At 45.4% G+C, this 24,111-nt stretch overlaps 3 protein-coding genes across 12 annotated transcripts in view; 1 reads left to right on the top strand and 2 right to left on the bottom strand.

Moving 5' to 3' along the window:
• The window catches only part of MFSD11 (major facilitator superfamily domain containing 11), a 42,340-nt gene extending 28,060 nt beyond the window's left edge, over nucleotides 1–14,280 (bottom strand). Inside the window, exons 1-8 of one of the 3 annotated variants that reach the window (XM_017884772.1) lie at nucleotides 13,619–14,280; nucleotides 13,336–13,502; nucleotides 12,768–12,823; nucleotides 11,032–11,139; nucleotides 10,045–10,124; nucleotides 9,820–9,916; nucleotides 8,335–8,393; nucleotides 7,318–7,462 (exon numbers count right to left, since the gene is read on the bottom strand). In XM_017884772.1, the coding sequence (XP_017740261.1) occupies nucleotides 7,318–7,462; nucleotides 8,335–8,393; nucleotides 9,820–9,916; nucleotides 10,045–10,124; nucleotides 11,032–11,139; nucleotides 12,768–12,823; nucleotides 13,336–13,431 (641 nt within the window). In that variant the 5' untranslated portion in view covers nucleotides 13,432–13,502; nucleotides 13,619–14,280. The remainder of the gene's footprint in view (nucleotides 1–7,317; nucleotides 7,463–8,334; nucleotides 8,394–9,819; nucleotides 9,917–10,044; nucleotides 10,125–11,031; nucleotides 11,140–12,767; nucleotides 12,824–13,335; nucleotides 13,503–13,618) is intronic. The other 2 variants (XM_017884774.1, XM_017884773.1) reach the window with 2 other exon arrangements.
• SRSF2 (serine and arginine rich splicing factor 2) lies at nucleotides 13,873–17,671 on the top strand. Of its 7 annotated transcripts, XR_001887796.1 has the most exons (5): nucleotides 13,873–14,982; nucleotides 15,312–15,622; nucleotides 15,901–16,004; nucleotides 16,625–16,726; nucleotides 17,225–17,668. XR_001887796.1 is itself a non-coding variant. In XM_017884779.1 (3 exons), the coding sequence occupies exons 1-2, from the start codon at nucleotides 14,621–14,623 to the stop codon at nucleotides 15,613–15,615; spliced, it is 666 nt and encodes a 221-aa protein (XP_017740268.1). In that variant the 5' UTR covers nucleotides 13,873–14,620; the 3' UTR covers nucleotides 15,616–15,622; nucleotides 16,625–17,671. The 7 variants fall into 7 exon arrangements, 2 of the variants coding, with proteins under 2 accessions (XP_017740268.1, XP_017740269.1); XR_001887793.1 differs by having other exon boundaries at nucleotides 16,625–17,671; XR_001887794.1 differs by lacking the exon at nucleotides 15,901–16,004.
• A 236-nt stretch (nucleotides 17,672–17,907) lies between these two features.
• METTL23 (methyltransferase 23, arginine) lies at nucleotides 17,908–24,110 on the bottom strand. Of its 2 annotated transcripts, XM_017884777.1 has the most exons (5): nucleotides 23,750–24,110; nucleotides 21,734–21,821; nucleotides 18,571–18,808; nucleotides 18,411–18,495; nucleotides 17,908–18,271 (listed from the first exon to the last, which is right to left on the bottom strand). In XM_017884777.1, the coding sequence occupies exons 2-5, from the start codon at nucleotides 21,803–21,805 to the stop codon at nucleotides 18,106–18,108; spliced, it is 561 nt and encodes a 186-aa protein (XP_017740266.1). In that variant the 5' UTR covers nucleotides 21,806–21,821; nucleotides 23,750–24,110; the 3' UTR covers nucleotides 17,908–18,105. The 2 variants fall into 2 exon arrangements, with proteins under 2 accessions (XP_017740266.1, XP_017740267.1); XM_017884778.1 differs by lacking the exon at nucleotides 23,750–24,110 and having other exon boundaries at nucleotides 21,717–21,827.
• Nucleotide 24,111: the final 1 nt, after the last annotated feature.

The following is a 24,111-nucleotide window of genomic DNA, read 5'->3' as shown; positions in this document are numbered from 1 at the left end:
AACGTGCCCAGCCAAAAGATTTTTAAAAGATGACATTTCTCGCCTGTAATCCCAGCACTCTGAGAGGCCAAGGCGGGTGGATCACTTGAGGTAAGGAGTTTGAGACCAGCCTGGCCAACATGGTGAAACCCCATCACTACTAAAAATACAAAAATTAGCCAGGCGTGGCAGGCATCTGCAATCCCAGCTACTTGGGAGGCTGAGGCAAGAGAATCACTTGAACATGAGAAGTGGAGGTTGCAGAGAGCCAAGATCGTGCCACTGCACTCCAGCCTATGTGACAGAGCAAGACTCCGTATCAAAAAAAAAAAAAAAGATTACATTTCCTATCCTAACAGCCAAGTCTACTCCTATATCTCTAAATGGCATTTTTACCAAAGAAGTGAATGCAAAGGAGATCTCGTTAACTTAAGAAATAAAAGGAATCTAATGGTGATCCAATTAAGTTAAAAAATTACGAACGCACCGCCAGGCACGGTGGCTCACGCCTGTAATCCCAGCACTTTGGGAGGCCGAGGCAGGTGGATCACGAGGTCAGGAGATCGAGATCATCCTGGCTAACATGGTGAAATCCCATCTCTACTAAAAATACAAAAAATTAGCCAGGCGTGTGGTAGGAACCTGTAGTCCCAGCTACTCGGGAGGCTGAGGCAGGAGAATGGCGTGAATCTGGAAGGCGGAGTTTGCAGTGAGCCGAGTTCGTGCCACTGCACTCCAGCCTGGGTGACAGAGTGAGACTCCATCTCAAAAAAAAAAAAAAAAATTACACACAAAAAAATGGCATGCTCTCATCAGCAAGAAAACTTGTTTCCTCATCATAAAACTCACGCCTTCCCTGGAAGCAAATACTATTTAGATGACATTAATTGGTAGTACCCTCATTTTATACTTGGATAGGATCCCATGTAGGATTCCAATATTTTATCCTTCAGGCCCCAATTAACTGATTTATACTCTACAGACCACTAAAATACAATAATTCAGCTGCAAGTCACTTCCAATTTAATTCAGTGAGTTGTTTACCATTCAAGTTAGATCACTGTCAGTCCTCTCTCAAACACTCCAATGGCTTACCATCCCACTCCAGGTAAAAGCCACACCTGTCTCACCTCTTTCAGGCCCTGACTTAAATGTTACTTTCTCAGCCTTCCCAACTCTATAACTGCAACAACTCCCCCTCCACCCCCCACTCTCATATTTCTCTATTACTTCTCTGCTTTTGGTTTTTTTTTTTTTTTTTTTGAGACAGAGTCTTGCTCTGTCGCCCAGGCTGGAATGCTGTGGCACAATCTTGGCTCACTGCAACCTCTGACTCCCTGGTTCAAGCGATTCTCCTACCTCAGCCTCCTGAGTAGCTAGGATTACAGGCACACGCCACCACACCCAGCTAATTTTTGTATTTTTAGTAGAGACGGAGTTTCACTATGTTGGCCAGAATGGTCTCGATCTCCTGACCTCATGATCTGCTCGCCTCGGCCTCCCAAAGTGCTGGATTTACAGGCGTAAGCCACCGTGCCCAGCCTGCTTTATTTTTTTTATTTAAAGAATCAGATGGAGATTGGCTACAGCATACATTGTTCTTTTTTTTTTTTTTTTAAAGAATCAGATGGAGATTGGCTACAGCATACATTTTTTTTTTTTTTTTTTTTTTTTTTTTGAGGCAGGGTCTCCCCCCGTCACCCAGGCTGGAGTGCGGTGGTATGATCATCTCGAATCACTGCAACCTCTGCCTCCTGGGCTTATGTGATTCTCCCACCTCAGTCTCTCAAGTAGCTGGGAGCACAGATATGTGCCACCATGCCTGACTGATTTTTTTTTTTTTTGGTAGAGATGGTGTTTCTCCATGTTGCTCAGGCTTATCTCAAATTCCTGGGCTCAAGCAATCTGTCCGTCTCGGCCTCCCAAAGTGCTATGATTTTTATTACCTGGAACAGGAACCACAGGCCAAGCGTGGGCCATCGCATCCTTCCTGTGGCTCCATTTTGGGGTAATAAAAGTATTCAAAAAATATTCTAAAATTGGTTTCAATGATGGATGCACAACTCTGAATATACTAAAAAGCACTGAAGTGTATACTTTAGATGGGTGAATTATACGGTATATGAGTTATATCTCAATAAAGCTATTTTTAAAACCTGCCTATTTCTTTTCTGTCACCAACTAGAAAGTAAGCTCCATGAATGCATAAACTTCTGTTTTATTTAGCACAATGCTTAGAATATCAGAGAACCTCAAATATAGCGAAAGGAAGAAAAGAAGGGAGAGAGAGAAGGGAAAGAAAGGATGAATGGAGGAAGGTAAGAAATGAAAGGATGGAGGGAGGAAAGAAGAGAAGAAGAGAGGAAGGAAAGAATAAAGGGAGGGAGGGGTGAAGGAGGATAGAGGTAACTGCCAATGAAGAAACACCTAGAGATCACCCAGCTAACAGGTCCTCAGAGATGTAAATTATGCACTTGAGACAGAGGACAGTTTTTTTTGTTTTTTTTTAAGACAGGGTCTTGCTCTGTTGCCCATGCTGGAGTGCAGCGGCATCATTACAGCTCACTGCAATCCTGAATCCCTTTGCTGAAGCTTCCCCTACTTCGGCCTCTCAAGTAGCTGGGACTATAGGCATGCCCCACCACACCTGGCTCATTTTTTTTTAAAGTAGAGACTAGGTCTTGCTGTGTTGCCCAGGCTGATTTCAACCCCCAGGGCTCAAGTGATTTTCTTGCCTCAGCCTCCCAAGGTGCTGGGATTATAGGCAGGAGCCACTGTGCCCAGCCAGAAGGCAGATAGAGCTGTCTCTTTGGAGCTCTTCAAATCTTTCAAACCTTCAAATCTTTTCCTGTGAGGCCTTTAGGTGGGAACCTTTAAAATAGAATTCTAGTTATACCCTCAACAGTTTCTAATCACACTAAGAAGAAAATGCAAACCTCCTTATCTTGGCTTACATAATCTGACCCTGCCTACTGCTTCCACTTTTTCCTTCTTGGAGCCCAGAGCCCACCACACCCTTCCCACTGCCTGGCTCTGGCAAAGGCCACCCACTGACCTTCATGTCTCACCAGGCAGGTCTCCGGGAGCCACCCCACTCTCTACCCCGCTCCTCTCCACTCTTCACCCCCCTCCTCTCCACTCTTCCCCCCTCCCCTCCACTCTCCCCCACTTTCACAGTCTTCCTATCGCTCACTTGGCTATTTTCTTACACATGTATTGTCTACCACCCCCTCTAAAATTAAGTCCCATGAGAACAAGGACTTATCTGTCTTGTTCACGCCTATATCCCTCAGGCATAGAAGAGGGCTGCCACAAGTCTGTGCTATTTGTAGAACAAAGACATAGAAGTTCCAAATTTAGGAGACGATTCAGGAAGAGAGAATGCTACAAAGGCTGAGCAGTATTTCTAGAAGAGCACCTGCTCACAGTTCCAGAACCCCTCATCCACCTCCCCAACTTGGCAGTTCCTTGAAAACAGGGATGGGCAGCATTTATCCTCTAGGACCAACACCAAACATGTGCTGACTGAATGGGGGGTCAGTTTTTGTTGAATTTGTGATATTCATCTTCACAGACTCCTTCTCTAATAACTACTGGTGTGTGCTTTAAAACAAAATGTTTTGCCAGGCGTGGTGGCTCACTCCTGTAATCCCAGCACTTTGGGAGGCCAAGGCGGGTAGATCACGAGGTCAGGAGTTCGAGACCAGCCTGGCCAGCATAGTGAAGCCCCCTCTCAACTAAAAATACAAAAATTTGCCAGGTGTGGTGGCGGGCGCCTGTAGTCCCAGCTACTCGGGAGGCTGAGGCGGGAGAATCGCTTGAACCTGGGAGGCAGAGGTTGCAGTGAGCCAAGACCACGCCACTGCACTCCAGTCTGGATGACAGAGTGAGACTCCATCTCAGAAAAAAAAAAAAGTTTCACCATGTTTCCCAGTCTGGTCTCAAACTCCTAAGCCCAAACAATCCACCTGCTTCGGCCTCCCAAAGTGCTCGAATTACAGGCGTGAGCAACTGTACCCAGCCCCAGGCACAGATGTTCTTAATGTGACCTACCCAGAACGATGACTCCTTCTCAAAAGGTTTATAATTTACTTTGCTTAGATCTGAAGAATCATTATCTATGGCAGCTATATCCTCATGAAACTTTTTTTTTTTTTTTTTTTGAGACGTTGTCTCACTCTGTCGCTCAGGCTGGAGTGCAGTGGCCGGATCCCAGCTCACTGCAAGCTCCGCCTCCCACGTTCACGCCATTCTCCTGCCTCAGCCTCCCGAGTAGCTGGGACTACAGGTGCCCGCCACCTCACCTGGCTAGTTTTTTGTATGTTTTTTAGTAGAGACGGGGTGAAATGTATTTCTTAAATAATAAGACTTGGAAGTTGAAATTAGCCAGGCTTGGTGGCACACGCCTGTAATCCCAGTTACTGAGGAAGCTGAGGCAGAAGAATCTCTTGAACCTGGGAGGCAAAGGTTGCAGTGAGCCGAGATCCCGCCACTGCACTCCAGCCTGGGTGACAGAGCAAGACTTTGTCTCAAAAAAACAAAAGCTGAAATTACTCCTTGATCCAGGGGCTGCAGAACAAATATTGTTAGAAGGCATGAAAACAACATTCATCTCCTTGTACACCTCCAACAAAGCACTTGGCTGATCAGGTACATCGTCAATAAGCAGTAATATTTTGAGAGGAATCTTTTCTTCTGAGCAGTAGGTCTCAACAGTGGGCTTAAAATAGTCAATAAGCCATGCCGTAAACAAATGTGCTATCATCCAGGCTTTGTCATTCCATTTCTAGGGCCCAGGCAGATTTAGCATGATTCTTGAGGGCCATAGGGTTTCTGGAATGGTAAATGAGCACTGGCTTCCACTTCAAGTCATTAGCTGTGTTAGCCAGTAACAAGAGTCGGCCTGTTCTTTGAAGGTTTAAAGCCAGGCATTAACTTCTCTCTAGCTATAAAATTCCTAGATGGCATCTTCTAATGTAAGACTGTTTGGTCTACATCGAAAACCTGTTGTTCAGTGCAGCTACCTTTGTCAATTATAATCATCAGATCTTCTGGACAACTTGCTGCAGCTTCTCCATCAGCACTTGCTGTTTCACCTTGCACTTTGATGTCATGGAGATGTTTTCTTTCCTTGATCCTCCGGAACCAACCTCTGCTAGCTTCACATTTTTCCTCTAAAGATTTCTCATGTCTCTCAGCCTTCACAGAATTGAAGAGAGGGCCTTGCTCTGGATTAGGCTTCAGAGAATGTTGTGGCTGGTTTGATCTTCTATCCAGACCACTAAAACTTTCTCCGTATCAGCAACAAGGCTGTTTCACTTTCTTATCATTTGTGTGTTCCCTGCAGTAGCTCTTTTGAGTCCCTTCAAAAACTTTTCCTTTGCATTAACAACTTGGCTGTTTGGTACAAGAGGCATAGCTTTCAGCCTATCTCAGCTTTCTACATGTCTTCCTTGCTAAGCTTAGTCATTTCTTGATTAGTCATTAGCCGGGTGTGGTGGTGCATGCCTGTAATCCCAGCTACTTGGGAGGCTGAGGAAGGAGAATTGCGTGAACCCGGGTGGCAGAGGTTGCAGTGAGCCGAGATCACGCCACTGCACTCGAGCCTGGGTGACAGAGGGAGACTCCGTCTCAAAATAAATAAGTAAGTAAATAAAGTGAGAGACAGGCACCTCTTCCTTTCACTTTAACCCACAGAGGCTATTGTAGGGTCATTAACTGGCCTAATTTCAATATTGCTGTGTCTCAGGAGAAGAGGGAGGAAGATGGGGGAAGGGCCTGCCGTGGAACAGTCGGAACACACACAACACTGATCAGTTAAGTTCACCACCTTATATGGATCCGGATTGTGGTGCCCCAAAACAATTGCAATAGTCACATCAAAGATTACTGATCACATCTTGTAACAGATGTAATAAGATGATAACAGATGTCATAATGATGAAATGTTTGAAGTATTGTGAGAATCACCAAAATGTGACAGAGAGACACACAGTGACCACACGCTGTTGGAAAAGTGGCACGGAGAGAAAGACTTGCTCGATGCAGGGTTGCCACAGGCCTTCAATTTGTAAAAAAAGCCCGTGTTTGTGAAGCACGGTAAAGAGCAAGAAGGCAGGGCAGGGCAGCACATCCAGACCAAAGCCATGCCTCGCTTCTTTTTTTTTTTTTTTGAGATGGAGTCTCGCTCTGTCGCCCAGGCTGGAGTGCAGTGGCCGGATCTCAGCTCACTGCAAGCTCCGCCTCCCGGGGTCCCGCCATTCTCCTGCCTCAGCCTCCCGAGTAGCTGGGACTACAGGTGCCCGCCACCGCGCCCGGCTAGTTTTTTTTTTTTTGTATTTTTAGTAGAGACAGGGTTTCACCATGTTAGCCAGGATGGTCTTGATCTCCTGACCTCGTGATCTGCCCGTCTCGGCCTCCCCAAAGTGCTGGGATTACAGGCTTGAGCCACTGCGCCCGGCCGAACACTGCCTTGCTTCTGCTTTACACAAACTTACTGCAAATCTGCAGCATCTAATGCTCCTATGACTGGACAATTTTAGGCCCTTTCTGGATTACAAAGTCAGCATGGGATGCTCAATGCAAAACTTTTCACAACAGATAAAATGCTGTAAGGCCATCTTCACAATTTATCAATTCACAAAGCAAAACAAGGGTGGCAGAGATTAATTTCTCATCTCTCCTTCCTCAAATCTAAATGATACTGCAGATCACTAGCCTGTCATGCTTAAATAGTGTCACCTGCAACTGAAATGTGCTTCGGTAATTTACAATTTTTACAAAACACAGGGCTGTACACTCATTCCCACATTTGGACTACTCTAGGGAAAACCACCTATGTAAGTTAGTGCAAGAGCCGGACACTATAAGCAAGAGCCTAGTGATAACCAAAGTTCATCTGTGACAACCATCACTGGCCCTGCCACTCACTCATACCACAAGAACAGGAAAACTTTAAAGCTGGATCACAGAAACAGTAACCAAGGTCAACACTGCCTTCTATTTCCTTGCCCATGAAAACATACTGATTGAGTAAGAAAGCTGAGGCCTGGAGACATGATGGGAATTGCTACCACTGTCCAGGGTCACATACACATCAGTGGCAAGGCCAGGAATAGACTCAAAATTCCCTGTGCACCTTTTCACCACCTCCCTTCCTCTGGTGATCTTTTTTTTCTTCCTCCCTCGCAGCTCCTCCTTTATTTTCTTCCTTTTCTTGCCTGTAGTAACCTACAGAGAGTACTGGATATCGGTTAGGGCTAAACAGGTGGGTAATCTCTAGACTAGAGCTACTCAAAATCTATTTTAAAATAAAATGGAATGTTCCCAACATCTTACTCGTTGACTTCCATGTCCTGGTCATCAGAAGACTCATCTTCTCCTAGGATATTTTCAGAGTCTGGTTTCCGAATGAGAAAGAACAGAACTGTCCCCACAAGGCTAATCACCGTCAGCGCAATAAACACTGTTCTTCGGTCACTCTCTAAGGAGAAAAAAGAAGAAACTAGATAGTATCGACCAAACAATTCCAGAATTAGTATCATGGTACAAGGGTTGCTTATAACTGTCAACACACTTTCTCGTTACATTTTTACTTTAATGCATCAGTAAAAACTTAGCACAAGGAGATAAATAGGATACCTTCACCTTTGTCTTTCAGTTAGAGAAACACAAATAAGCAAAGAAAAACAGCATAAGAGCTTAATCGCCTTCTTTCAATCAAAGAAGGGTCCAGAGAAAACAACTGAGCATTCAGAAGTCTTCTGAGAACCATCTACTCGTGCGCAGTATTCTCGTAAGCTTGTGCACAGCATAACCTCCCCTTAGACCCTGAGATGCCACTTAAAGCATAGTCATAAATATAATCCTAGTTTAATAATAGAAACCAAGCTGGGAGCGGTGGCTCAGGCCTGTAATCCCAGCACTTTGAGAGGGTGAGGAGGGCGGATCACCTGAGGTCAGGAGTTTGAGACCAGCCTGACCAACGTGGAAAAACCGTCTCTACTAAAAATACAAAATTAGCTGGGAGTGGTGGTGCAGGCCTGTATGTAATCCTAGCCACTCGGGAAGCTGAGGCAGGAGAATTGCTTGAACCCAGGAGGCGGAGATTGCGGTGAGCCAAGATAGCGCCATTGCACTCCAGCCTGTGTAACAAGAGTGAAACTCTGGTCTTAAAAATAATAATAGTAAATAATATAAACCAAGGAAAAGGCTTACTAAAAGCTAAAATCTGCGAGAACTTGAGGTGTCAGGGTTCATGAGAACAATGCTTGAATAAAGCAATAATGGGTATTTCTGTATAACTCTTATTATGCTTTGAACATATCTGAATAAAGCAGCGTGGATAAAACAAACCTGATATCTGAGTTTTCCCTTGCCAGGCAAAATATATGTAGAGATTTCCAAAGAACAAGCTGGGGGAAGAAAAGGGAGGATAGGATGTTGGGAAATTATTTTAATATTTATGGTTTTTTAAAAATAATTATTCCCATTATTTGTTGTAAGAGAGGGAGAGAGGACATCATTTTTAAAGTATCTACCTGTCCTGGATCATTTAAAAGTATCAACTTCATCTGGACTCTGATAAACTTAATTGCCCCAGATGGAATTCAGACTCCTTCCATGTGACAGTAACCTGATTCACAGGCACCCTTCAAAGAAGAATTGACTCACTTTGAAACATGTGATTTACTGTAACTCTGGCAATGACTCCCTCGAAATAAGCTTAAGCTAAATTTTAAAGAATCTGTTTCCAAAAATCCATGATTTAGTTATCTGCATCTAATCAGATACTTTCTTTAGCATACTTTCCGGAAGAAAGAATCATTCACTCACACACTAGTTTCTTAATATACAACCCTTTAAAATGTAACGTTTGCATTTCTTAAGCCTTGTCAAGGCCAAAATTTTAGGCATGGTTCATGAGGGCAATTCCTCAGGAGAGATTCCAGAAATCCAACAGTCAAGAGCAGAATAGCCATTTTGCTTTCTTCTTAAGAAAACATTAAGGATAGGCGTGGTGGTTCACGTCTGTAATCCCAACACTTTGGGAGCCCGAGGCGGGCGGATTACAAGGTCAGGAGTTCGAGACCAGCCTGGCCAACATAGTGAAACCCCATCTCTACTAAAAATACAAAAAAAAAAAAATTAGCCAGGTGTGGTGGCGGGCACCTATAATCCCAGCTACTCAGGAGGCTAAGGCAGGAGAATTGCTTGAGCCTGGGAGGCAGAGGTTGCAGTGAGCCAAGATCACGCCATTGCACTCCAGCCCAGGTGACAGTGTGAGACACCATCTCACAAAAAAAAAAAAAAAAAAGAGGGCCAGGCGCCGTGGCTCAAGCCTATAATCCCAGCACTTTGGGAGGCCGAGACGGGCGGATCACGAGGTCAGGAGATCGAGACCATCCTGGCTAACACGGTGAAACCCCGTCTCTACTAAAAAACACAAAAAACTAGCCAGGCGAGGTGGCAGGCGCCTGTAGTCCCAGCTATTCGGGAGGCAGAGGCAGGAGAATGGCATAAACCTGGGAGGCGGAGCTTGCAGTGAGCTGAGATCCGGCCACTGCATGCCAGCCTGGGCGACAGAGCAAGACTCTGTCCTGAAAAAAAATTTTAGTATGCTATATTCAGTATTGGTATAAATAATCCTGAGTAGCTAGTGAGCCAGCATACCCAGCCATCATTACAAGCAATTCTACAAAGTTGGAATCATGTCACATTTAGCTAGAACTTAAGTCACATAACATGGAAGATCCAAATTGTCAAACAAAGACCTAAAAAATGGTATGACCAAAAAAAAAAAGAAAGAAAAGAAAGACTGAACTTCAAAAGGGGAATTACCTAGACTGCAGAAGTGCCCAAAAAATTCCACTGTTTCTCCCAATGGTGTGCTCATCCGAATTTATCGTCAGGCAGTTTCCTTGCGCTGTCCAAAGCACTAAAATTCAACCCAAAAGTTTATCAAGAGAAAGAAATTCACTTAGAGTTACATACCAAACACATAAATAATACCCTTAGATAGGCCCCAGAGAAGAAAGCAGCTAAGTTAAAAATCAAAATGCTTACCAGCAGCAGCAATTCCAATGAAAACCGAGGCTGTGTAGAAGGACCATGGGAAAGGCTGGATAAAAACGGCAATGTACATGCTAAAATATAACAGGTCAAGGTATTATAGTCAAACGATACCTGAAATAGAGTGCCAATTATGCCTTCTAGGAATCAGTTCTGACATTCTCTTCTTTTAAAACTCAACCTGTAAAGGATCGCTCCAGTTTTGAAAAATGGGACACAATCAAGTTTCTCATTTCTTATGTAATTAATTTTTTTGAGACAGGGTCTCACTCTATTGCCTAGGCTGGAGTGCAGGGGCACCATCACAGCTCACTGCAACCTCTACCTCCTGGGCTCAAGTCATCCTCCCACCTCAGCCTCGAAAGTAGCTGGGACTTCAGGCATGTGCCACCACACCCGGCTAATTTTTTTTATTTTGGTAGAGACAGGGTTTCACCATGTTGCCCAGGCTGGTCTCGAACTCCTGGACTCAAGTGATCCTTGGCTCAAGCAATACCTTGGCCTCCCAAAGTGTTGGGATTTACAGGTGGGAGCCACTGTGCCTGGCCCATAATTTATTAGTTCAAATTTGTAAAATCAGACATTTTACAGGTTTGCAGTGTTCTTTGCCAAGAGCTTAGCACATCATGGAACTATAGTGCCAGAGTTCAGAGAAACATTTAGTTATTTCATTTGAATCCCCACTTATTTTCAGTCCACTGACAGAAAATAAGATTATTTCATAGACTGTTCTTTTCAACCCTCATAGAAAGAGACTTTTGGATACTACTTTTATTAACAGTGAAACAAAAGCAGATATAGATACATCCTATCATATTAGAATATGATATCCCTCAGCAACAAGTACTGAGCCAAAATTCCTAAAACACCACCTATATTTTATTCAGTCCAAGTCTATAAATTACTGTGAAAAGTTTACTATCTACTTGAAAGATCCTGAAAGGTGTTCTAATTAAATAAGTGCAAGATTACACTACTCACCTGTAAAATAAACCACTGGCAAACATAGAGAGTTGAGGTCCTACAATGGCAACCACTGACGGTGTAATCAAATTTGAAGCAGAGAACACTCCGTAGATAATAGCCATGCTGCACACATAATACACAAATGGAAAAAAAAAAAGAACAAAGCCCTTGTACATTGTGTCACTTTTTAAAATCCATCTGAGTTTATAGATTTTACAATAAACACATTCTTTAGTCAGAATTTATGACAGTCATATCATTAAATTCAATACCATATAAAAGTATTCATTTGTACAAAATATTGAAGCCCACCAACTGTGCTTTGGGATCAGTTTGCCTACAACAATACATTTTTTACATACTGGTAAGTCATAGTAACAGGTACTGTGCCAAGTACCTTATACATATTTTCTCTTTTAATCCTAGCAGCACTACAAAGAAGATATTGTTATTATCCTCATGATAAAGAACAGAAAAAGGAAATACAGTGGGGTTAAGTAATTTGCCAAAAGTCCAGCTGGGTGGCTGGTGAATGTCCAGCCAGGATTGCATGATTCCAGATGCCCTAGTCCACCAATCTGCCCTACAAACTTAGCCTAGAACTCCTGGCAGCTTCATGACATTTCTCTGCTATAAATAACAGCGCAGAGTTACAACTTGCTTGAGCCAGAATTTATTTAACTCAACCTAATAGTCTCACTTGAACATTACTCAGTTACTATTGACCCAGCCTTAGTACATACGTCTTATATGAAGTGTGACTAAAACCATTTCAAAGGCCCTGAATTCATTTACTAGACACTATTCATAAATCCAAAATAAATTATTCTTTGGCTTTTATGAATCTCTCAAATATCAAATGTGTTTTTGCATTTGTTCTTTAGAACACACATGAAGACAAAGAAGTACAAAAGCTGTGCTACTAATCACTTAGAAAACGAACAGTAACATCCCTTCATTCTCAAATATGACATATAAGGCTTAGGATAGGGATAAAGAACCAAGTATAAGTTATGGATTTGTGGGGGGTCGAGGGGGGTGCCATGATCCAATCTCTAACTCTAGAGAAATTAGGAACCTGTTTCTATAGCTCAATGTAGCCATTCCATGGCACATATTTCAAAACATGTTGTACACAACAAGTAACATGCAATTTTCATTTGTCAATTAAAAAATCTAATTTTAAAAAAGAAAAACCTGTTTGTGCATATATATCGGTACATATTACATTCCCAGCTCCAATCACAAGGTTCTAGTGACTTATGAAGATCTTTTCCTTTTACCCATCTGTAAAATTGGGACTAAACACCTTAACGAAAATCTAAAAGCTCCTGACATACGTATATTAATCGTTATGAAATTACAAAACCAGAAGAACCAAATGTTCAAGAATCACAACATCTTCTGTTCAGGACTGGGAATTCTAATCATGACAATACTAAAGTGCTTATTCAATGCCACGCACTGTGCCCAGACACGCATTGTCTGAGCTAGGAAATTGGGCTCGTGGAAACACTTGCCTAAGATAACAGTGCAATAAATACCTTGTAAAGTCAAGATTTCAAACCTAGTGTCTAATTCCACAGGAAACCTAAACTCATCAGCTTTATTCTATTACGTTCTCTCAGTCTAGGTACGGAGAAGAGAAAATGCAATCACTACTAATTCAATCGCAATATTCTATCGCTGGTGATTCTGATAAAAGCAACTACTGTTAAATATAAAACAAAATCAATCATACGGTACAATACCTGGTATATCCACTGCCGTGAAAATCTGTGCTATTTAAACTCCTGATGACAGTTTGCTGTGTGGAAGATAAAACTAATCAACGAAAACGTTTTCCAGTCTCCCGCCCCCACTTCGGAAGTGTGACTCCAAGTACTCAGCAAGAGAATAAAGTAAAAGTTCATAATGTACCTAACACTGAAGTCCATTATGAGAAAAGAAAAAGGACAACGTAACTGGAGAAGGCAAACCAATGACAGGGACGGGGGAGGAAAACCAGCTGTAACTACGCCTTGGGTTTCCTTCTTTAACCATCCAAGTACTAAGGAAGAGCTTAATACAGACAAGAAATAAAATAAGTTAACATCCAAACCCCTAATCAAATCAGATAAACGGTAATGCTTAACTCCCCCATATAAGAGAATGTCTGACACAAGAAATCAAACGTAATCATAACAAATGAGGAAGCCTGGGTGGGAAAAATAAAAGATGCAATTAAAGCGCGCTATTAGATATAATTAACGTTTATTATCATTTCTGTAATGCATTACGATGGGTACTTCAAAGGAGGGAGGACAGATTCCAACTCACCGCCACATTTCCACAAGTTTGAAAGGCAGTGAACATAAACATAAAGGCAACTCCTAAAATAATGATGTTGAAAAGCTTTTTAGATTCCGGGGACATTTTGGCTCAGCTCTGCCGGAGGCAGCAGCCCAGGGCAGTCAGCTCTCCTCGGGGCGAAGCCACTGACAATCCTGGAGAAAGAAATGAGATGGTCAGTGGAGAAGGCAGATGCAGGAGCCAGGCAGCCAAGCTGTCAACTTCCAGTTCCTGGATCAGAATTCCAGGTTTAGGGCGCAGTTCTCCCCACCGGCAGTTAGAATATTCCTAAGAATCGATCCGAGTACAGAAGAGCACAACCCCCGGAGAAGCCCCAAGAACGTGGCCGCTCCAAGTTGAGGGGCCCACGAAGGGGATTAAAGGGCCAAGGGCGAGCCCCAGCAGCCGGCGCAGCCCCGCCCTCCCGGCCTCACTCACTGCAGTCAGGCGACCCGGTCACCTGACCGCAGCAGCGGCGCCGTCCGCTCGGCCCGCTGGGAAACGTAGTCCCGGATGGCCTGGCACGAGCAGGCGCTCCGCGAGGACTCCCCACCGCCAGGACGCAGAGCCCACTGAGCTCGCGGGCTCTGGTGAAAGGGGACTGGGAAGCAGACCCCGGCGAAGAGTAGTCAGAAGCTGTTGGACGGGGCCGAGAGACGACGTAGCGGAGTCTGAAGGGGCCGGGGTCACAGGGAGAGGCATATGAGGGCAGAAGCACCCTTCTGACAGACGGGGCTGAAAGCTGAGCAAAAAAGGGGCGTGAACTTTGAGTACTGGCATGAAAAGAAGGTGGAGCCCAGATGGGGAGCACCTCCTCTTCCTCCTGCCCGAGCGCGGTCGTCAGGCCTCCCAGGCGGAAAAAGCGTTTCGCGGGCTTTCCAACTGCCCGCTAATTCCGCTCCCCCTCCCTCCAGCCGTGACTCCGCGCTTTTTGGCCCGCCCGCCGGACTGTGCGCAGGCGCTTCGGGTAGGGATGGGGCGCGCGTCAGGGACGTTACAAGACGGGGCACGGCGGGCCAATCAGAGGATTTCATTTCCGGGTGGCGCGGGCGCCATTTTGTGAGGAGCGATATAAACGGGCGCTGGGGCCGGCCACCCGTTCAGTTGTTGCTCAGGTGCGCTCGCCGGCGGAGCTTGTCTGCCCTGTTTTCCTGCGAGGCCTTTCCCAGCGTCCCCACGCGGAAAGCAACTGCCTAAGAGGCGCGGCGTCGCACCGCCCAGAGCTGAGGAAGTCGGCGCCAGTCCGTGGGGCTCCGGGCCGCCAGTCAGAGCCATGAGCTACGGCCGCCCCCCTCCCGATGTGGAGGGTATGACCTCCCTCAAGGTGGACAACCTGACCTACCGCACCTCGCCCGACACGCTGAGGCGCGTCTTCGAGAAGTACGGGCGCGTTGGCGACGTGTACATTCCGCGGGACCGCTACACCAAGGAGTCCCGCGGCTTCGCCTTCGTCCGCTTCCACGACAAGCGGGACGCCGAGGACGCTATGGATGCCATGGACGGAGCCGTGCTGGACGGCCGCGAGCTGCGGGTGCAAATGGCGCGCTACGGCCGCCCCCCGGACTCACACCACAGCCGCCGGGGACCGCCACCCCGCAGGTATGGGGGCGGTGGCTACGGACGCCGGAGCCGCAGGTAAACGGGGCTGAGGGGACCGCGGGAGGCGGGGCGGGGCGCGCGGGAGGCCCGGGCGGCCTCACAAAGGTCCGCGGCGAAGCACGTGGTGCGGGACGGGGCGGGGGTTGCACGCCGCGTCTCGGACCCTCCGGCAGCCCCGCGAGCTTCCGCCGTCTGCGACCCGGGAGTGGCCGGGATGTGGGCGGCGCGGGGCGGAGGACCCCGCCTCGCGACTAGGGAAATGGCGTCTGGCGGCGAGATAATGGCGGCCTGGGCGGGAGCGCGCGGGCGGGGCCGGCCCCGCTGCCTGGAATTAACCCCGCTGCGCTTGCTCGTCCCGCTTGCAGCCCTAGGCGGCGTCGCCGCAGCCGATCCCGGAGTCGGAGCCGTTCCAGGTCCCGCAGCCGATCTCGCTACAGCCGTTCGAAGTCTCGGTCCCGCACTCGCTCTCGCTCTCGGTCGACCTCCAAGTCCAGATCCGCGCGAAGGTCCAAGTCCAAGTCCTCCTCGGTCTCCAGATCTCGCTCGCGGTCCAGGTCCCGATCTCGGTCCAGGAGTCCTCCGCCGGTGTCCAAGAGGGAATCCAAATCCAGGTCGCGATCGAAGAGTCCTCCTAAGAGTCCTGAAGAGGAAGGAGCGGTGTCCTCTTAAGAAAATGGTAATGTCTGGGAATCTGAGGCACATAACCCTAATTCATAAATGGGATTTGGGGTAGGTCTTTTTGAGCCGTGTTAATGTAAGAATGACTCCTATCGTTAGGAGTGCTGCTCGGAGGTTACTCACCTTTGGGAGTAATACTGAAGAGAGGGGTCTGCAGAAAGGTTGTGTATGAAGCTTAGATAATAATGGCTGTTTCATAAACTGTTTGAGACCTATTAATGAAAATGACTATTTCTTGCTGTTTTTATCCAACGTCTGCATTTTCCCCCTTTAAAGCTGCGGTCTCCTGTTTGATAAAAGAATATTGGCCAGTATTGCAGATTTTAACTGATTTGGCTGATCCTCCAGGGACCAGTTTCTGTGGGCGTGTATTGGAGCAGGTTTGTCTTTAAATGTTAAAGATGCACTATCCTCTTAGAGAAACAATCAGTTCAACTATTGTTGTACTGACTGGGACTTCATATTCTAATGGATGTGGCAAACGAATTGCAGTAAGAAGCAGTGAACATTTGGAATCCCAAAAGAAAGTTACAGGTATTGCACTGGGTGGGGAAAGGATAGTGTGTCTTTAACTCTTAAATTGTTTGGTCCTATTTTTTAAAAAGGAAAGGGCCCTAAGTAGCTCAGATATTAAAGTAGTATTCTCAATTACCAATGTTTCATTTGAAACAATTTATCTTAATGAAATATAGACCAATTATCTGATTTCGAGTTGTTTTTGTTTGGATACAGCCCTTTTTTTTTTTCTTTTTTTTTTTCTTTTCTTCCCCTTACCTTTCTTCACCTTGGTTATTTGGCCAGAAATATGTAAATTCAAACTTGTACATCCTGATGGTAGCCTTTGTGAAATTTTCCTAATTGGGCCTTTAAAAAACATGGCTGGGTGGAACATTTCTGTACCCTACTGGTTTCACCAGAGCCTTAGTAAGTACATGCCTGAAACTGAAACCATGTGCACTTTAATGGAAGGTGAGCTGAACTTCTTTCTTTTCAAACCTAGATGTATCGGCAAGCAGTGTAAACGGAGGACTTGGGGAAAAAGGACCACATACTCAGTCCATCGAAGAAGAGTCCTTGGAACAAGCAACTGGCTATTGAAAAGGTTATTTTGTAACATTTGTCTAACTTTTTACTTGTTTAAGCTTTGCCTCAGTTGGCAAACTTCATTTTATGTGCCATTTTGTTGCTGTTATTCAAATTTCTTGTAATTTAGTGAGGTGAACGACTTCAGATTTCATTATTGGATTTGGATATTTGAGGTAAAATTTCATTTTGTTATATAGTGCTGACTTTTTTTGTTTGAAATTAAACAGATTGGTAACCTAATTTGTGGCCTCCTGACTTTTAAGGAAAACGTGTGCAGCCATTACACACAGCCTAAAGCTGTCAAGAGATTGACTCAGCATTGCCTTCATTCCTTAAAATTAAAAACCTACAAAAGTTGGTGTAAATTTGTATATGTTATTTACCTTCAGATCTAAATGGTAATCTGAACCCAAATTTGTATAAAGACTTTTCAGGTGAAAAGACTTGATTTTTTGAAAGGATTGTTTATCAAACACAATTCTAATCTCTTCTCTTATGTATTTTTGTGCACTAGGCGCAGTTGTGTAGCAGTTGAGTAATGCTGGTTAGCTGTTAAGGTGGCGTGTTGCAGTGCAGAGTGCTTGGCTGTTTCCTGTTTTCTCCCGATTGCTCCTGTGTAAAGATGCCTTGTCGTGCAGAAACAAATGGCTGTCCAGTTTATTAAAATGCCTGACAACTGCACTTCCAGTCACCCGGGCCTTGCATATAAATAACGGAGCATACAGTGAGCACATCTAGCTGATGATAAATACACCTTTTTTTCCCTCTTACCCTAAAAATGGCAAATCTGATCATATCTACATGTATGAACTTAACATGGAAAATGTTAAGGAAGCAAATGGTTGTAACTTTGTAAGTACTTATAACATGGTGTATCTTTTTGCTGATGAATATTCTGTATTATAACCATTGTTTCTGTAGTTTAATTAAAACATTTTCTTGGTGTTAGCTTTTCTCAGAATATGTCCTGGTCTTTTTTTCCCCCCATTTATTTGAAGGAACTATGCAATTTTGTGATTGTTGCTGACTGCATAGTATGGAAGTGGAATGTTTAGTGCCTATCGTTTCCCAAGTTAAAGTGGAAATGCCAGTTGAACACCTAAAAGCAATGCTTTAATGTGGCACTTTTATTGAGGTTGTGATACCCCCTTCTCAACCTAATTTATATCCTATTTAATGACAAAGGAACAATCCAAGTACTTGTAATATGTATTTTAATTTTTGTTTCATATGAGTTAATGTAAGTGTTGTCTAGGTGACATTAAAATCTGATGCAAACAGACTTGACCATCTTCAGACTCACTGCATTCTGAAACTGAAGTGGTCTGCTCATAGTTTGTGTGCCAGGTTGCTCATCAGTATTGACATTGTCGCAGAACAGGTTGTAGGTATAATTCAGAGACTGTCCTTTGCAAAGGAAATGACCAGCATTTCAACTGTGTGTCTTCCTGGAAGGGCAGATTCTGCTATATCTTCTTTGTCTGCATCAAAAGACTCCAGAGGAATATGGACACATTTCATATCCCATTTGTAGAGTAAAGCTTCAAGTGACCAGTCAGCACTTAAAAAAAAATAAATGGTTTTTTTAAAGTCATGCCTTTTCTGTTTTGCTTCAGATATATTTTATTAAATTATACATTGCATGGGTAGAGTAAGGCTTAAGTTACATACAAAAGTAAGCCAGGGTTATCCATACTTGCCTTCTAACTTGATAAGTAGACCACAGTTGGACCTTGGGGTTCTTGTACATCAAAAAATATATTGTAGTTAAAATGTCTTCAAAATCTGAGAAGAAAGAATTTATGAATAGACTTTCATACAACATCACTGGCCAAATGTACTATTGAGCCAAAAGTTTACCTTCTGGTTCAAAGAACACATCAGATGCAAGGATAATATCTTGTGGTGGTAGAGCCAGAAGATCCCAAGATATATGACCCCACGTTAGTCCTACCACCTGCAGCTGTGGCAGGTTATTCATTTGGCAGCTTTGCCGACAGACTTCCAGACAGTGAGGCAGTTCTGAGCTGTCTGACAGTATTACTTCTGCACCACATTTGGCAGCCAAAATTCCTGGAAGGCTCACTCCAGCTCCAATCTAGTAAGTTATAAAAGATGGCATTTCACAATTATACTTGGAACTGCAAAAAACTGGGAGTCTTAGTACTTTTCATTCTTGCATTTTAAGTAAGCATAGTCAATCTTTCTGGGTTTTTTTTCTGTAAAATGTGTACCATAACTGAACATTACTATAAACATGGCAAAAGTGCATTCCTTATGAATCGACTGTGCTAAAGGGTAAAAGCTTAACCTTTCAATTTCAACATTAAAGGGCCATGTATCCTAACTGGCAGTTAATTGCTATGCACACAGTAGTAGTTTTGGGGCACTTGATTCCTCTGCCATGATTTTCAGTTTTTAGTTTTTTTTGTTTTTTGTTTTTGAGACGGAGTCTTGCTCTGTTCCCCAGGCTGGAGTGCAGTGGTGCAATTTCGGCTCACCGCAACCTCTACTTCCCGGGTTCCAGTGATTCTCCTGCCTCAGCCTGCTGAGTAGCTGTCCACCAAGCCCAGCTAATTTTTATTTTTATTTTTTTATTTTTATTTTTTTTTTTTGAGACAAGTGTTTCCTTCTTGTGGCCCAGGCTGGAGTTCAATGGTGCAATCTTGGCTCACTGCAACCTTCGCCTCCTGGGTTTGAGCAATTCTGCCTCAGCCTCCCAAGTAGCTGGGATTACAGGCGTGCACCAAGCCCAGCTAATTTTACATTTCTTTAGTAGAGACGGGGTTTCTCCATGTTGGTCAGGCTGGTCTCGAACTCCAAACCTCAGGTGATCCACCTGTCTTGGCCTCCTAAAGTGCTGGGATTACAGGCGTGAGCCACCATGGCCAGCCACCCAGCTAGTATTCTGTATTTTTTAGTAGAGACAGGGTTTCACCATGTTGGCCAGGCTGGTCTTAAACGCCTGACCTCAAGTGATCTGCCAGCCTCAGTCTCCCAAAGTGCTGGGATTACAGGCATGAGCCACAGCACTCGGCCTAGTTTTCACTTCTGTTAGCATGTTCTATAGTTGATTGCTCTTCTGTAGCTAAAACCTAACAGGTCTGTAACATGGCTTTCTAGTAAAGATTTTCCAGTTGGGCCTTGAAAGTGGCAAGACGCTTTGTAGACACTAAGAAATAATACCAGAGAATGCCTTCATAAGTATTAGCAAAAACAGAAGCTTCCCATTTTCCAGTTCAAGGAAGGATATAGAGATTAATTCTGAGTGCCTAGCAATTACAACGAGGGCCAGAGGTGTGTGCCAAATCCTACCCCTAATTTCATTTACTTGGTGTAGTAAAAGTTAAGAGTGGGATGTTAAGCTTCTGGTTTGTCTATTTAGCCTTTGGTCTTAAGTATGGTGTGAAAGTCTATTTCTGCAAATGTGATAAAATTGGTTTTTCCAAGCCTGCACCAGTCTGAGGCCAGATAGTGAGGCTAGAAAGAGAATGGGATATATTTTTTACACTAATCTCAACATTTCCAAAAACAGAAAGGGCTATACTACGGTCTGAACGTTTGTGTTCACCCAAAATTCGTATGTTCAAATCCTAATTACCCATCTGATGTGAGCCTTGGGGGGCAATTACATAAAGGCAGAGTTGTCATGATTAGTGCCCCTATAAAAGGCCCTGGAGAGTTGCCTTGCTTCTTAAGGCACTTAAGAACACAGAGGGCACTGAACTGGAATTCTGGCCCTCACCAGACACTGAACCTGTAAGGACTTTGATCCTGGGACTTCACTGCCTCCAAAACTGAGACACAAATGTCTTTATTTTTAGATTTTTGAGATGCAGTCTTGCTCTGTCGCCCAGGCTGGAGTGCAGCAGCATGATCTCAGCTCACTCCAACTTCCACCTCCCGGGCTCAAGCGATTCTCCTACCTCAGCTTCCTGAGTAGCTGGGACTACAGGCATGTGCCACCAGGCCTGGCTAATTTTTTCTATTTATAGTAAAGATGGGGTTTCACCATGTCAGCCAGGCTGGTCTTGAACTCCTGACCTCAGCTGATCTGCCCACATTGGCCTCCCAAAGTGCTGGGATTACAGGCGTGAGCCACAGTGCCCGGCCAAAGACATAAATTTCTGTTATTTATAAGCTACCCAGTTTATGGTATTTTGTTACAGCAACCTGAATGTAAAAAGCCTGCATGACACTGCTGGGACACCTAAAACAACGGCCTTAAAGACTGCCACGGCCGTGGAAGGGATTCAGGGGCTTCATCTAGAATAGCGGTCAGCAAACTAAAGGGCTAGAGAGGAAATATTTTAGGCTTTGTGATCCACCTATAGTCTCTAACACTTCTTTTTTCTTAGAGACAGGGTTTCACTATGTTGACCAGGCTGGTATCAAACTCCTGGGCTCAAGAGATCTTCCCACCTCAACCTTCCAAAGTACCAGGATTACAGGTGTGAGCCATCACACCCAGTGTCTTTTTTAAAAACCACTTTTTTTTTTTTTTTTTTTTTTGAGATGGAGTCTCACTCTGTTGCCCAGGCTGGAGGGCAATGGTGCGATCTTTGCTCACTGCAACCTCTGCCTCCAGGGTTCAAGCAATTCTCCTGTTTCAGCCTCCTAAGTAGCTGGGATTACAGGCATGCACCACCATGCCTGGCTAATTTTTGCATTTTTAGTAGAAATGGGGTTTCACCATGTTAGCCAGGCTGGTCTCGAACTCCTGACCTCAAATGATGCCCCCACCTCGGCCTCCCAAAATGCTGGCATTACAGGCGTGAGCCACCGTGCCCAGCCAAAAAAACCACTTTTTAAATGAAAAAAAGTTCCAGGATTATCTCTGTACCTTAGGACAAAAAACAACATTCTTAGCTCACAGACCTTACAAACTAGTAAAATTACCCGATTTAAAAATACTTAACAAAAGCTAATAACAAGCAATATACACATGTAAACTTAACACATCTGAACATAACCCAGAACTCTGGAAACTTCAGGGGCATTTGTACCTCTAAGATGGCCTTGCCTGGCAGAGATCTTCTGTGAAACCAAAGGTACTGGGCCAGGACCACAGCACAGGGCCAAACATACATTCCATACTGGAGATGCAGGACCTGAAAAGAATGTTTTTGTGTGCCATAAATAATTTAGCTGCTGGAAGTTGGAATCATTTATATAGCAATTTCTGTCAGGCATTGGCATCCATTACAAAAATGGCAACCCTGTTCACCAATCCACGACCTTTGGGAATATAAAACTGCAATGCAATGTGATAGAAACTCTTGATAGCATTCTTCATTCAACAAGTGCTTCTAGTGTCAGAGTATCAGGGACCATTCTTAGACTGGGGATGTAGCTCTCCCCGAGCACATATCCTACTGTAGAGAGACAGGCAACTAGCAAGCAAATAAAATATTTCTAGTCAGAGGCGGGGCGCGGTGGCTCACGCCTGTGATCCCAGCACTTTGGGAGGCCGGGGGGGGGGGGGGGGTGCTCACGAAAAAGTGGATCCACTGAGGTCAGGAGTCGAGACCAGCTTGGCCAACATGGCGAAACCCCGTCTCTACTAAAAATACAAAATTAGCCAGGTATGGTGGCGGGCGCCTGTAATCCCAGCTACTCGAGAGGTTGAGGCAGGAGAATCACTTGAACCCGGGAGGCGGAGGTTGCAGTGAGCCGAGATCGTGCCATTGCACTACAGTCTGGGCGACAGAGCGAGACTCTGTCTCCAAAAAAAAAAAGAAAAAAAAAAAAATCCCTGAAGCCAGATTAGGTGTGGTGGTCGATGCCTGTAGTCTCAGTTACTTGAAAGGCTGAGGTGGGAGGATCACTTGAGCCCGAGGTTGACGTTGCAGTGAGCCCACCACTGCACTCCAGGGCAATAGAGTGAGCGTCCGGGTCAAAAACAAAAAAACGTGAAGCTGTTTGGAGACAATCAGAAATAGCCTCCACTCCAATCTTTTTTTTTCTCTCTCTCTCTTTTTGACAAGGTCTTGCTCTGTTGCTCATGCCTGAGTGCAGTGGCCTGATCATAGCTCACAGCAGCCTTGACCTCTCCGGCTCAAGCAATCCTCCCACCTCAGCCTCCGGAATAGCTGAAACTACAGGCACACGCCACCATGCCTGACTAATTTTTCTATTTTTTATAGAGACGTGGTATCACTATATTGCCCAGGCTGGTCTCAAACTCCTGGTCCCAAGCGATCCTCCCGCCTTTGCCTGCCATTTAACTTCTCTAAAGCTGTTCCTTTAGCATGGGACATGCCTCACAAGCTGCTGTTAAAACCAAATGAAATACAGCAATGTGAAAGTGCTTTGAAAAACCTAAGGCAGGGCATGGTGGCTCACTCCTGTAATCCCAGCACTTAGGCAGGCGTGAGGATCACTTGAACCCGGGAGTTAGAGGTTGCAGTGAGCTGTGATCGCGCCACTGCGCTCCAGCCTGGGCGCCAGAGCGAGAGACAGTGTCTCAAAAAAAAGAAAAGAAAAAGAATTATCATTGAGAGTTTTGTGGCAGCTGTGAGCTTAGAGAAAGAAGCGAGGTCCAATCGAAAAACCTATTAGGGAACCAAATAAAACTGGAAACCCTGGTCCCAAAACTCACACAAAAGTGAAAGATAAGGATGAATCAAGAAACCCTTGAACAAGATCAAAAGAGGCATTAGAGGTCAGTCAAGAATGTCACTTTCCTGGAAGGAAAGATTCGATGTGGAGAAAGCCGGCCTGGCGCGGAAGCTAACGCCTGCAATCCTAGCACTTTGGGAGGGCGAGGCGGGAGGATCATTTAAGCTTACAGTTCGAGACCAGCCTGACCAACATAGTGACCAGGGTCACTTCTTGGCAGGGTCTCCAAAATTCTTACTGAGAGACATTTAATGCACCGAAGGGATTCATATCCGACGTTTTCGCTCCGGGGGCCAACCTAAAGCAGGAAGCTGCGCAGCTGAGCGTCCGCATCCCGCCGTCCCTCAGGACCCCAGCCCAGTCAGCCGAGAACCGCTCCTGCCCTCAGGCGCCTCCCAGCGGGTGCTGCTGCACGCACCTGCGGGACGTGGACCTCCAGGACGGCCCCGTCGGCTCCCGGGCCCGGCTCCTCCGAGAATCGAAAGCGCTGGGCCCGGACCCCCTGTCCTCGGAAATCGTGCTCGCCCAGGGGGGCGTCGTTGGGCCCCGGGTGGGCCGGGGACCGTGGAAGGCTCCGGGCTGCCAGGCTGCGCAAGCGGGAAGCCCCGGGCCACGTGGCTCTACCACCTGACTGCAAGAAGGGGAAAGCACGGCTCTGGTGATAACCCTGCCGCGCTGCAAGCGAAGAAACCCGGCAGCAAGGCGAAGTAGACACAGAAGCGCAGGACTGGCAACGCTGCTGGCGCGACCGGAAGTGATGCGCACAGCGGCGGCACGGGA

The sequence above is a fragment of the Rhinopithecus bieti genome, unplaced genomic scaffold (genome assembly GCF_001698545.2).
Source record: "Rhinopithecus bieti isolate Rb0 unplaced genomic scaffold, ASM169854v2 scaffold_13400, whole genome shotgun sequence".
NCBI classification, from domain to species: domain Eukaryota; kingdom Metazoa; phylum Chordata; class Mammalia; order Primates; family Cercopithecidae; genus Rhinopithecus; species Rhinopithecus bieti.
This window is presented reverse-complemented; position numbering and strand designations above follow the sequence as displayed.

What these genes read in the sequence shown, in the direction of transcription:
- SRSF2 (XM_017884779.1), top strand. Translation starts at nt 14,621, where the DNA reads ATGAGCTACGGCCGCCCCCCTCCCGATGTGGAGGGTATGACCTCCCTC. An exon ending in TACGGACGCCGGAGCCGCAG is followed by an intron (nt 14,983 to 15,311) that starts GTAAACGGGGCT and finishes TCCCGCTTGCAG; the next exon opens with CCCTAGGCGGCGTCGCCGCA.
- METTL23 (XM_017884778.1), bottom strand. Translation starts at nt 21,800, where the DNA reads ATGTATGTTTGGCCCTGTGCTGTGGTCCTGGCCCAGTACCTTTGGTTT. An exon ending in CAGGCAAGGCCATCTTAGAG is followed by an intron (nt 18,809 to 21,716) that starts GTACAAATGCCC and finishes ATAACTTACTAG; the next exon opens with ATTGGAGCTGGAGTGAGCCT. An exon ending in TCTACTTATCAAGTTAGAAG is followed by an intron (nt 18,272 to 18,410) that starts GCAAGTATGGAT and finishes TTTTTTTTTAAG; the next exon opens with TGCTGACTGGTCACTTGAAG.